Consider the following 13882-nt stretch of genomic DNA (forward strand, 5'->3'; position numbering starts at 1 on the left):
TTCCGTCAGCTGAAAGCTGATGCAGTCTTGGAATTGAGATTTTTAGCATTTTGTTCTAAACAATAAAACATTATGAACCAAAATGTTTAAGTGTAACTTAAATGTGTCATTAGTTCATTACAGAACTCGTGCAAGACAGAGGTAATTTGTGGATTGACTAAGTCTTTGGGTCAGACTGACTGAGTCTCTGTCGCTTTCAGGGAGCGATGAGGAGAAAATCAGTGGTCGTGGCTCCACCAAACACCCAAGAACACCTCTTACGCTTCCTGGTTAAATACTGGTTTTCATTTGAGTGCTGTCAAAGTCTCGCTGCTACTGTTAATGTTTTTTAGAAAACATCAGTGGTAATTTGTTTAATTGCTAAAGCAGTGTTCACAGCTTACACTGTGCTTGTGGAAAGAAGTTGCTGATGTGAGGCTGAAAATTGAGCAGTTGTCTTGACTCCTGGAAAAGAGCTGTGGAAAAGTTTCACATTGGTTTTTAGAGGGTTCACTCTTTATTGACTACTTATCCTCTATTTAAACTGTAGAACTGCAGTAGCAGTTAAATAAATTATGACAGAAATTTCAGTTGGTTTATTCCATTTAGTACAGGATTTTTTTTTTAAATGAAAAGGAAATGCTGGAAGAGTCTGTAGTGTTATTCAGTATTTCATTTATGGATTAGTAAAGAATAAAAAAAATGTGCACTTCTAAATTTTACTAAATTCTGCTTTTTATGCTTAAAGCTTTAGGATCATTTTCTGCTGTATTTGGAGAAGAATGGAAAGAGAAAACTGATAGAGATTTTGTTAAGGTAATTTTAAAATTATTAAAATAATTTTGAACTGCATATGGTGGGCATAATTTCCTTTAAAAAGACAAAAAAACATAAGGTGTATCATCATATGTCTTTTGAATTGCTCTCTACTTTATTCCTTTGATTTAAATATTACAGGACAGTCAGTCACAGTTGTTATAAAGTGTTTGGATAAGCAGGAAGAAGTGTATTAAGAAAAAATAGGTGTAGGCAAATTAATGAAGGATTTCATTTTAGTTTCTTTTTGTAAGAAACTTAATGTGTGTGAAGAAAAGGAAAACTGGCCAACATATTTAGCAAGAAATAACTTTTTTTTCCCCCATAACTGCCATGATCAGTAAAGAAACATGGGAATTAAGTCCAGAACATAAGAAGCATAGCACCAATTTAAATAACATTAGCAATGTTCTGAGTCTGTTTCAGTGAAACTATTTTTGCACAAGGCTTTTTTATCTTTCCACTAGAGGGCATGATCTACTGTATAAATAGTGAAATGAGGTAAAAATATAACTGAGGTTTCTTTGAATAAATGGTTCCTCTTTATTCTAGGTGAGCATTCACAGGTGAATGAGAGCATGAAATATATTATAGCTGAAAGAGGTTTGACATTTCAGCGTATTTGCTGCAATATACAATTTCCTTAAAATGAATTTCAGGTGATGATTTATGTGGCTAAAATAGAGGAAAGCTAGATTAAAATATATTTAGATAACTTATGCTTTTTATTAAGTAAAAATGTGACAGTATAAGCTGCTGAGTGCATTATGAAGTCATAGCTGGGTGTCTGCTCAAGTTCTTAATCATCTCATATACTGATGTGTTTCACCAGTATTATAAGGAAATATTTGTTAGGCATTTGTCTTTTATGTAACTCAACTTTGGGACAGGTTGGACCATAGTAGTGTTAGTTAAATGGTAAGTATTGCTGAAATACCAGTGAATAGATTCCCTAACCAAAGTTTCCTGGGTAAAGTTAAAAACAAAAAGGTAAGCTCACATATTTGTTAGTATATGAACTTGAACACGATGCAGATGTGCTGAAGGTAAGTGTAAAGAAAAAACAAACAAAAAACCTCCTCATAATCTTTGTTTCCTTTTTCCATTGAAAAATATGTCGAGAAGTTCTGTATGTTGTCTTTTAGTTTGGTTTTTGTAAAGCACGTAGCATTTCTGTGTTGACTTGACCCTAAACTGTCACAAACTGTTGCTGATCTAGAACAGCAACAAGCTCCATGTCTAGATCTGTAAACATTTACAATTACACAAAATTCTAATTTGTTATATGTTTATTAATTATATAAACTTAAGTAATTGTGATAGATAAGGACAGATGGTTCTGATAAATGTTTTTAATAAAGTGTTAAGTAGAACCACTGCACTAGGGTTTACTAATGAAAACCTCGGGTGTTCTCCAAGATCTATTTTTGAGCATGTGTTGTACCACTCTGTGGTGAAATACTGCTGAAAGCATGTCAGAAACTAGCACCAGATCTAAAATTATCTCTAATGCCAAGAATCCAGACTTTTTAGAACCTCTTACTTCAAGCCTTTGTTTGACCCTACTATTGGAAATAATTTACCTTGTATTGCAACTGCGGCTGTGTCAGAACAGAAATCAGGGGAAGCGTTATGGGAAGCTTCATGACACAGGAGAGAGATATGGTCAACATTGGGTAGCTGTTCTTTTAAATTTCCTTTTGCAGTTTTAAGATTAATAGAATGGCTGTTGAATGTGTGGCCTTCTCTTCACTGTTAACATTATCATCTAAAAAATTCTTCTTTGTTAGGTTTTTATTTTGCTGCTGATTGATTGTGTCTTGATTTCGTAAGGTTATTGTTCCTGTTTGTTTCTCTTTTATAGTGGCAGCAGATTGGAAAACTGTGTAAAGATGAAAATGGAAAAGCATTTTTAAATGGGAGAGGAAAAATGCAGAATTACAAATTAAAGTATAGTGATGGCATGAGAGCATGAGTGGTGGAGATTAATAGAAAGTAGGGCTGGGAAAGCAGTTTCTTAAACACATTAATTCTAAACTAATAAGAGTTGAGAAATTCTGATGAGTTTATAAACGTTACCCTCAGACCGTAGTGGATTTTTCATGGGTTGGATTTCTAGGGTTGGGGAGGTGGAAATGGCTGAGAAATATTAGAAATCTTGACGTTATTCTGAAAATTATTCTCAGGGTTACATTCAGTATTCATAGAGAAACTGTAAACTTGAAGTCTTGGCTACTGAAGGTCAATTTAAGTGTTGATATGTCAATTTTATGCAAAAACAGAACAAATTGAAACTACTCATAGCCTTTGTTAGCTGAAAATAGCTTTTCTAATATAATCAAATAGAAATTATCTATGAGATGTGTTTAGGATATTTGACATTTCATTTATAGCTACTCGTACTAACTTTTTCCAAGCTCCTTCACCTGCTTATTGAAATATCTGAACATAAACATGGAACTTTGGATTTTATAGAGGTGTTTACTTTCTGTATTTCGGTGTCTTTATACAGACACTGAGGGTAATTGTAGAAGTATGTATTTAGACTAAAATGCTTTGTGGAAGTTTTTAATGTTTGCTTAAAATAAGCTTCATTTAATTTTTAGTGTCTTACTCACATTAGTATCTTAAAATTAGTATTCAATAAAGAAAAATGTCAATATATTTTTTCTTTGTATTTTTTTTCTCCATCCTACTGCATCTTTGCACATCAGTAGTACAGCATCATTGTTGGTATTTTTCCCACTCTTAAATATGTACTCAGTAACTGTTGGTTTTTGGCATTCAGTCAGCTCTTCAGTTCTGTATTAATTTATGATAAAGAATTTGTCAATTGTTTAAGCACCAGTACTTTGATTTTATATTCTACTATTCTCTAATTTTGGTTTTAAATAATTCTGCTTTACATATTGCAGTATCCTGACTTTTTCAGAACAGTCTGCTTGTTTGCTAATGTCATATTCACGAACAAAAGAGCTTGCTTGTTTAGTTGCATCGCTACTGTTCCAGCTGAAGGTGAAGGTGAAAAATAACCTGATTCTTTGTACTCAACTTTGAGGGAATCAATTGCCTTTAAAAAAAAAATTGCTAGTCCCTATGACGTTACAAATTTTCCAGACATAAGGTTTTTAAAAATAATTTCCATTATTTTATCTGCAGGGCTACATATTTTCCCTCTTTCTACAGTGCTTCTCTCTAAAGCAAATCAAATGTCTTTACTAGTCAATGAGTCTGTTCCATTAATTGTCAGAATTTGAAAATCACTTGAGCTGAACCTGCTGTTATCCCTTATAGCTATGTTAATTTGTTGCTTTCTCCCCTCTTGATTTTTCCCTGGTGCTGTCAATAATCTGAAATCCGTGGTGGGCTGGAATGACTGACTGCATGTCCTTACTTAAGGACTGGAACAACTGGCGTTTAGCCAGCCATCTCCTGTCTCCTCTTGTTGTGTTTTGAAATCCCCATCGCCAAGCTCTGGTGACACTCATCCTGCTCAGATGTTTTCTCATCTTCTCTGGAAGCTTTCCCATCTTTACCTGTTTTGTTTCTCTTTGAATTTCCTGATGCTAGCAAGGTTCACTTGTGAGTATAGTTTGGCTTTTAAGAGTGACCTGTTTATGTAGCATGCTGATAATCAGATAGTTTTAGCTGGTTTTCCAGGTGTTTCTTTCACGTCTCCAACAGCTGCCCATTATCTGATATAGTATATTAATAATTGCATTGAATTTATTCAAGCACTGTTCATTTCTGTTTACTTCAGCTTAAGAATTTGCCTTTCATGTTCTTGGACTTTTTGAGGCCTCTTCGAGCTGTAGGGTTCCAAAATCCATGCTCATGCAGTTTTTGTGCTTTCTGTATTGCTCTACTTCTCTGGTTCTTATTTTGTTGTCCAGTTCTTTCTTACTTGTTTAATAATATTTTTCTTTACTGTGCATTTATTCTTTGAATCTTTCTCAGTGTGTTGAGGGAGACCATTATGATTTAAATGCATGAAATACTTTGCAAATGTCACCTTTCTTGTCTCTCACAGTGATGCCAAGCTGACTTGACTCCAATTGCTCTCATATTTCCCTTGGACAATAAGTAGTTATGATCATTGCTACATTACATTATTTGTGGACTCAAATGTCCATTGTTTTTATGGGCAGTAATTTGGTTAATCTGACTTCCAGTGAATTCTGTATAAAACTGTACAACACTTTCCGAAGGAGTGTGGCTACTGACAGTGATCAGACTGTGCATGTGAACCAAGTTCTTTGCCTTTGTCTGTTATCTTGGCATCTGGGTGTTGCATAGTCAGGCATTTATATTCCTATTACCAGTGTGTCGTCATAATGGAAATACATCTATAGGAGTGACCGTTTATAAAGAGCTTCACTTTCTCATCCTTTCTTGTTAATTTCTGTTGATACATAGTATCAGATTGCATCTATCCGTAATTTATAATAGAGAATAAATAATTGCTTGTGATGTTAAATTGATTTTTTTCTGGCCTCTGTGATATAAGTACATTTTTCGAAGGAATGTCCAGAAGGCTTGACTTGACTCATCTTTTTCCACTTCTGCCTTTCTTTTGGACAAGTGAAAATCTTGTGGTGTTTTGCCTTGTTCTCTTGTTGCAGACAGGTCGCAAACATTGTATGTAGGTTATTTAATTCTGTCCTCCATCTTGTCATTCTTTGCCCACCCCTATCCCTTTTGGCTATCTTTACTGCTTAGGCAGGATAGCAAATGTTGAGTCAACTGAGAGCTGTCTACTTCAATGCAAAAAAAAGCTAGCGATTCAGGCAAAATTTTTCCTTGTATAGAAAAGCAATAGAGCCTGCAGACTCATTCTGCACTTAGGATATCTGAACATCTTTATTTAGGAGTAAAGGGTGGTGATCACTGTAGGTAATCCTTTTGGAAATAAAACTGGGCATGTTTTTTGATCATTTACTGGCAGGACACATGATTCCAGTGTGAAGATTTGTCTGAGACATGGAAACATCTGTATTTCACCAGAATCAGAGGATAACTTTCAGAACAACAGGCTATTCTTTTTTTTACTGGTGGTTTTTCCCTACTGTGTTGTAAGGGGTTTTGTAATTAAGAAGCTTCATCGTTCCAGTTCAGGAATGGAAAGCCCATTTTACATTCTGGAAAATCTTATCAAGGATGTTTTTGTTTTCTGTCTTTCGTTCTTTCTGATGAGGTCCTCAGTGTCCTGGAATCTGCTTTGGGTTTCTTGGAGTCCTCTGAGTGAAAGATGCAGAATTCCTATTCACTATTCACTTGTCAGCAGCCAAAGCCCTGGGAAATCCTGACCCCTCTATAGTTAGCAGCCCATCTCTAAAACAGATACATTAAATGCCACGTATAATAGGTTGTGTCGTAGCTGCTTGGATTTCTGAAAACATTACTTAACTGATAAGTTGTTTAAGCTTGTTTGAATGGAGGATGTAGAATATTATTTCTGAGGGTTTTTTTGGTAATACTGTATTTTTGATAATATTTCTGAATTCTGTGGTGATATCACTGGAGCGATATCGTCTGAAATCTTAAAATCTGCAGAGTGCTCACAGAGTGCTACTGCAGCAGTCATTTCACAGTTGCTGAAACACCCATGACAGATGCTGGCTTTGGGAATGCAAACCTGCAGTTCTGAGCAAGTGAAAGTCTCTGGGGCACTTCCACAGGTGAAACACGATTCTTGGTGAGCGTTATCACCCACAGCGCTGCTCTATGTAGTAATAAACTCTCGAGAGGAAAAAAATTATGTCTTTCTTTTTTTATTATTTTCCCTTTTGAAGTTGTGTTGTCTGCAGATTCATGTCCTGTCCTGCAGATTCTCTTCCTTAGAGCTTTAAGAGCCTTTCTGGATCACTGGGACTGAGGGGCTGCAGCTGTGGGGGATGCACAGTGTGCTGGTGCACTTCACGTAGGTACCAGGGCTTGTACATACCCTCTGGGTAATCCTCAGGGAAAAAGTCTCCAGTTGGAGTGGTTAGCAGCTTATGGTCACAGCGTGACTGTGTACTGAAACAATTTGAAGAATAACAGTTACGTGTAAGTAAACTTCATTTAGTGCCTTGGTGTATCTCTCATTTTAACTTACAGAAGGGAGCCGTGTTCTGTTTTTCTGAAAAAGATTATCTCGGCTGAGAATTAGCATTTTTTGACAGACTGCTTCTTTAGGAAGGGGAGGCTTTCTGAGTTGTTCAAGCAACCACCATGGATCTGTTGATTCTGCAAGTTTTAGGTGAGATGTGCAGTTTTCCAGCAATGTATTCCAGACTTCATCTTTAGACATTGTACTTTGAGTCTCTATCTTTAGCAGTGTCTGTAGTGTCTTTATTTGCAGAAAACCTTAAATCCTCATTTTCCATCCCTCTGAGAACATGTCCAGGATGATTTGCCTTCCAGATAGAAACACTTAGTCTTTTATGACTTTATGTTGCCAGAGGTTTTTAAAAGTTTCATTTTGGACTCTGTGTTTAAGTGGAGAAAAGTGGATTATTGGAAGGTTCAGCTAGCAAAATGTGGTGACGCTGTTTTAACATCTAATGTGTGACAGAAGTTTTAACATTGTATTGCAATTAACTTTGGCCACTTCCACTTTCTGTGTGCTTTTTAAAAATAATGACTGAAACCTCTTTCTTAAGGAGTCTCCTCCTCTAAAGGAGAGAAAGTAGAGGCAGCTCCAAATGAAGTACCTTGTGCAGATTTTCCATGCATGCCTTGGTGGTCTGTGGCTCTTGATGGCAGCCTCAGCATTAAGTAGAAAAATCTGTTTGTCACAAGTAGTAAGAAGTTGGACTTTTATCTGGCTGTTCTTGTCTTTGCTAAAATGAGGTAATAATCCTTTCCGTGGAAGTAATTCTCTTTACTAAACAGTGCTTGGATGTCATTTAGCAGCATTGCAGTGGGAAATAAAATTCTTTTCCTTCCAATTTAGCAAATCTGTAGTATGCTACTTTTCAAGAAAATAATAGTGTCAAGCTTGGTATGAATGCTGTAATTTAGTAATTACATTTGCATAACAAAATTTCTCCTGCTGTTCAGCTATTTGTGCTTTGCATCCTTCTGTTTTTATCCAGATATATTTGTGGCTTTATTCTGTGATCATAGCCAAAAGAGGAGCTGTATTTCATTAGTGAGTCAAAAGAATGTATAAAATTTTATTAGTCAAAGCAATGTTTTTATTTTTGTTATAGTATACATATTAGAATGTGGATAACTGTGTGTTTTTATATTAATATACATCACAATGTGTGTTTTTATTAGCTTTCAACCCTTAATTGCTTGATTGATTCTTGAATTTCAACAAGACTAGTGACATAACAACCATTTACAGATCAGGCCATATATCTGTAAAGAAATGTGAATTCCAGTCTGCTGAAGCATTCTGTTTTGCTTACATTTATAAAGGTTTTTGGTGATGGTGGTTGTTGCTTCTCTCTTTTCATTAATTTATACTGATGTGGAAAACATAGCAGAAGCTTTAAAAAGTCTCTCTAGATGTGTGTTAAGCTGTACTGAAACTGAGAGGAGTTCACCGATTGTAGGAGGCGAAGGAGCAGGAACTGTACTTGTTTTCCAATTATAATTGCTGTGTTTCTAATTGTTTGTGGAAAACTGTCCCTATAGTTTAACTATGTGCTTCTGCAAAGCACTTGTGTGGTGGTGTTGGTTGATCATGAATGTGTACTCCTAGTGCTCGAAATGAAGAGTTTCTGAATATAAAGTACTGAACATGTTGCTATCATCCCATGAGTGAAAAATGTGGTTACTATTAGGTGAATCAAGGTACTAGGAAATATTTAAAAGAGCAGCCCTTTTCATATTTTTGCAATGTTTTAATGTAATAGAAATAAAAATGATTAAAGAAATACAATCTCCTAGAAATTAAGCGTATTTTTAATTCTTTCCTCAGTTTTGGAAGGATATTGTTGAGGATATTGAAGTTCGGGATCTAATTTCAGACAGAAGCAAATCTCAAGGTGAGACATCTTGATTGATCTTAATACTTAAATGTTGGTAATATAGCAAAGGAAGGACTAAAATGTATTTATTTACTTTGTAGATATTCCTTCAGAAGAATGGATTTGGGAATCCTTATTTCATCCACCTCGCAAATTGGGCATTAATGATATTGAAGGGCAGCGGGTACTTCAGATTGCAGTGATTTTACGTAATCTTTCTTTTGAAGAGGGAAATGTTAAACTTTTGGCAGCTAATCGTACTTGTCTTCGGTTCCTGCTCCTCTCTGCTCATAGTCATTTTATTTCTCTACGGCAGTTGGGGCTTGACACGCTGGGAAATATTGCAGCAGAGGTAATGTGCTTCAAAACAGAACAATTAAAATATAATTTGATAAAAACAGTGTTAATTAAATGAATTTTTTTTCTTGATTGTTGGATGAAGCAGGAAATAAATTATTCTCTGAATCTGAGAATAGCGATTTGAAAACAACTGTTCAGAGCTACAACAAAAGTACAGACTGTCTGTGTCACTTTGCTAAAATAGAATCACCTGAAGAAAACTGATTGTATAGGGAAGTACAAGATATTCATAGTGCAAATGGTTTGAATGTAATAAAAGACACTATTTTGCTCTGTCATGTCATTGTGCAGATAAAGCACACAGGTTTCGTAGGTAGATATGTTCAGATATTTCTTATAGTTTAGGCTACAACAGGTAAATTTAAATAGAATGGCTAGTATCAGAGAATGAGACTTGGAGTATTGGTTCACTGCTGAATACTGAAAAAAGATGGCATTTTCATTTCCCTTCTATCTAGTTTTTCTTAATAAGAGAATGTTACATATTATAACGTCTGAGAGCTCTGATTGAGAAGCAGAAAGAGACAGAAACAGGAGGGATGATTGTGATAGTATTTAGGGAGGAATGTTTGTCGTTACTCAAGTTCTGTTCTTTATTGGATATTAAAATGTTTGTGTATACTGTTGACTGCCTGGGAATAAAGTAATTATCCTTATTCTGAGCACTGGAAAATGTAAATTATACTGCTACTTCAGGGCAGAAAAGGAAGAGGGACCTCCAAATCCTAGCGACAATAAAAAGCTCACAGGGTTCTGTTTTTGAGAACACAAATGTCATTTATATGTGCTGCATTTAAACCCTTTTGGATCTTACGTTCTAATATGCAAATTTAAGGATTTGAGCCATTAGCACTCTATGGATAGTGTTAGTCAGATTTTTTTTTTCTTTCTCATCAGCTTCTTTTGGATCCTGTTGATTTCAAAACTACTCATCTAATGTTTCACACTGTTACAAAATGCCTCATGTCACGGGATAGATTTTTAAAAATGAGAGGTAAGATCTCGAGCTATTCTTGTTGTTGTATTAGAATTGTGATTATTGCTGTTTAAAATTGTTTTGTATTTGTTCTTCAGGCATGGAAATCTTGGCAAATCTTTGTAAGGCTGAAGATAATGGTGTCTTAATTTGTGAATATGTGGATCAAGAATCCTATAAAGAGATCATTTGTCATCTCACACTACCAGATGTGCTGCTTGTAATCTCAGCACTTGAGGTGCTGTACATGCTCACAGAAATGGGAGAAGTGGCCTGCTCAAAGATTGCTAAAGTAGAGAAGAGCATAGGTAAGGGAGAAGCAAAATCTGTTACTCTCACTTAGGTAGGAAAAAAGACTTGGGAATGTTTTGTGTTCAGTGGTTAAAAATGTAGTGTGTGTGTGCGCGCGCAGCTTAGGGATAGATATTAGAATAGGGAATTTTACTAAAATTTCTTCTTTGTGTCCTCAAGAAATTGATGATGCCAATAACTAGGAGAGGAAGAACTTTTTTCTTTTTTAATGCCATAAACTGTGTTTTAAAAAAAAATAAAATTACAGAAGCATCCAGAGGCTTCTTTTCTTTCAACACACGGCAACTTTAAACACATGGCAGTATATCCCAGCAGCATTTGTCTTGTCCTAATGTCATTGTCGGTTTTACATTTAATACTTTAGATACATTAGTATGTCTGGTTTCTATGGACATCCAGATGTTTGGACCTGATGCACTTACTGCTGTAAAGCTCATTGAACATCAGTGTGTTAGCCAGCAAGTACCTGATGTCAGACCGCAAGTGATGGACCATGGCTCTTCACAGGCCCATGCAGCAGGCGTCCCAGGTCAGTGGCACTGCCAGAGAACATGTTCTTCTGAAAAATTTCCTGTATAGCATCTGTAATTGTTGTCTTCTGTAGGTTTCTGAGTAATTTACATACATAAGTACAGCATTATGCATAACATATGGTATCCTTTTCAGACACTTGTTCACAAAGCAAATACAAAGCTGTGTTAGGCAAAACTGTTATGAAACAAGCTCTAAAAGAATCTGAGTATTTTTCAGTTGCTAGCCTGAAAGTTTTTCTGAGTTATACATACTGATTTAAACTTGTTCAGTGGAAAGAGAAAGTATCCATTCTAGACTGTTCCCTTGATCTGCAGAGAAGTAGAGGTCCATTTTATATTGTGTTTTACACAGAATATTGTAACATATGGTATTTGTTACAGTTGCAGAGGTAAGATAGACACACATTATCATGCCTCCGTTGAAGCTGCTAAACACCTTATTGTGATGTGAACTAAATTTTAACTATTTTTAGAAGCTTAAAAAGTGTTTTCTTATTTGTAAATGAAATTGTAATTGTTTTTTGCAGTTTTATTTTGGGATTAAATACTGGCACTTTGGAAATTGATGGCACAGCTAACTATTAGGGGGAGTAGCATAGGTACCTCATCCTGTCTTTACTAATAAAAGCACATAGTAGTATATATTGTGAAAGTCACAGAGTTGAAGTGCTTCATCCAGGAGAACAAAAATCATTTCAGCAAGTTTGGTTTTTTTTCTTCTTCCTCTCATTGTCCGCAGCCTCTAGGACAGCACCACATGTTGCTCCACCACCAGGAATAGTAGAAATAGACAGTGAGAAATTTGCATGTCAGTGGTAAGTGTATAGTTCTATTTAAATACTTTAAGGAAAAGAACAACAAAGAAAAATGCCTGTATTCCTGGGTCTCAGAATTTTCTAACTTGCTTCTATTTACTGTTAGACTCATTTTTCTGAAAAGTATAAAGCAAAACCGTTCTGTCATTGCTTTGAAGAAGTATGAATGAAAAAACTCAACCAGAGTATTCCTTCTTCCACAATTGATACTTGAAATTAGTTGTTTTCTTTCTTAGAATAGAATTTCATTTTATTTTTAACTCTGATCTTGATTTTATTTATTTTTCAAATTATCAGGCAGCATTATCTATTTAATGAATGTTTTCATCTGGTGATGTGTTGCTGTATTACTGCACCAATATAAAAATAATTATCAAATTATGAAGCTAGACCCCACAAAACTCTGATGTGATCATTGTGGACCTCACAGAATTACAGAACATTAGGGATTGGAAGGGACCTCAAAAGATCATCCAGTCCAATCCCCCTGCCGGAGCAGGAACACCTAGATGAGGTTGCACAGGAAGGCGTCCAGGCGGGTTTTGAATGTCTCCAGAGAAGGAGACTCCACAACCTCTCTGGGCAGCCTGTTCCAGTGCTCTGTCACCCTCACTGAGAAGAAGTTTCTTCTCAAATTTAAGTGGAACCTCCTGTGTTCCTGTGAACCTCGAGCAAGTTAAGGAATATCAAAACCTTTTCCATCCAAATTCTCTTCCAACTAGTATTGCTGTTGTGAGATATTTAGAGGAAAAACTGTTCCACCCGTGGTTCTCACATGGGCTGAGGGTCACCTGTCTGAACTATTTGACTTATGTAAATCTATTCACATTCTAAATACTTGTAGTAATCAGTTCCCGATAGACCCTTCCGCCTCTGCTGCTTCACAACTTGTATGCTCATCAGTTTTCTTACTGATCAGACAAGAGCCTTCAAGATAAAGTGGATAGAATTTGTCAAACCGTCGTGAATTAGTTTTACTAAACTAAAAAATGTCAGAAAATGCTGGTTCAAACCATAGAGCATTGTATCAGGAAGATTTGGGATGTCTGCTTTGTTTCTGATTCTGTGTGCTTCTGCAGCTGCCAGTGTTGAATACTACTATTTTGTACTTGATTTTCTTCCAGTTAAGTAGATACAAGCTAATGAAAAATAAAAATTAACATCTAGTCCTGAAAATTCTCCTTGAATACTAACTGTATTGCCAAAAAACCCCCAGCAAACTAAGAGCAGAGGAGTAGCTTCTTCCAGGCATTTTCATCAGTGCTAACGTGGAGTGTCTTATATTCATGTAGATTTTCATGGTATGTTTTAGTTGAGAAAAATGGAAAAATGAGTAAACTGAAGTGGTAGAATTTAGAAAAGTTATTATCTCCCAGAAGCAGCAGAACGGCAAGGTATTTAAACTGACCTTCCTGGGTATATTATTAGCCAGCTTAGCCTGAGTAGGAGTCCTCTGCGTGCATGCCAGTGAAGTGCTAATCGCTGATCTCATTTCACCGTTATGAATCCTGATTATCTTCACTTTGCTGGTACCAGTGGTACCTCTGTCAGCCTAATACACCATACCCAACTGGACAGTCATTTGTCTGATGCGCTGAATTTAATTAGTACCTAGACTTTCTGTTATACAGTGTTATCTCAGGTTTTGTAATAATAAAATTGTAACTCAACTGCAGGAGAAATGGCATTGTACTTTATTGGTTATGAGAGAACACAGTTTAAAGAATGTAATAATGTGCTTTTTCTCTTTCGAAGCATCTAGTTATATTGGGAGTGTAGAACTCTACAAAGGAGAATGCAGTGTAGTTTTCCAAAGTGCTATCACCATACAGTAAATGCTGACAATTAAGATATTTTTTATTCTGTCTGAGCCTGTATTCTGGTGTTGGTATTGAACATTGTGTGGGAGTTATTACTTACCTCCGCTTGCTGCTGCAGATGGACTGTTCCCATGTCTGTAGGCTGGAATAATGTCTCTTAAAGAAATAAAATCAAACAGATAGAAAATGTTTCCTTCTCTCACAGTGTCCTGATTATGGGTTGGATGATTTGTGTGCTTGTGAAGAGGCTGTAGGAGAAACAAATACTTTATCTCTCTGGAAATTGAATGTTAGGCAGAACAGGTTG

General features: G+C 35.9%; 1 protein-coding gene across 1 annotated transcript in view; it reads left to right on the forward strand.

Annotated features, from left to right (window-relative positions):
* ARID2 (AT rich interactive domain 2 (ARID, RFX-like)) overlaps window positions 1–13882 on the forward strand; it is a gene marked incomplete at its 5' end in the record, with an annotated part of 98708 nt that overhangs the window by 59865 nt on the left and 24961 nt on the right. The window contains 7 exons of the mRNA XM_010190637.1: window positions 728–795; window positions 8711–8777; window positions 8861–9111; window positions 10017–10113; window positions 10194–10403; window positions 10772–10936; window positions 11680–11755. Coding sequence (XP_010188939.1) covers window positions 728–795; window positions 8711–8777; window positions 8861–9111; window positions 10017–10113; window positions 10194–10403; window positions 10772–10936; window positions 11680–11755 — 934 coding nt within the window. The remainder of the gene's footprint in view (window positions 1–727; window positions 796–8710; window positions 8778–8860; window positions 9112–10016; window positions 10114–10193; window positions 10404–10771; window positions 10937–11679; window positions 11756–13882) is intronic.

This window comes from Mesitornis unicolor, unplaced genomic scaffold (genome assembly GCF_000695765.1).
Source record: "Mesitornis unicolor isolate BGI_N332 unplaced genomic scaffold, ASM69576v1 scaffold23900, whole genome shotgun sequence".
NCBI lineage: Eukaryota > Metazoa > Chordata > Aves > Mesitornithiformes > Mesitornithidae > Mesitornis > Mesitornis unicolor.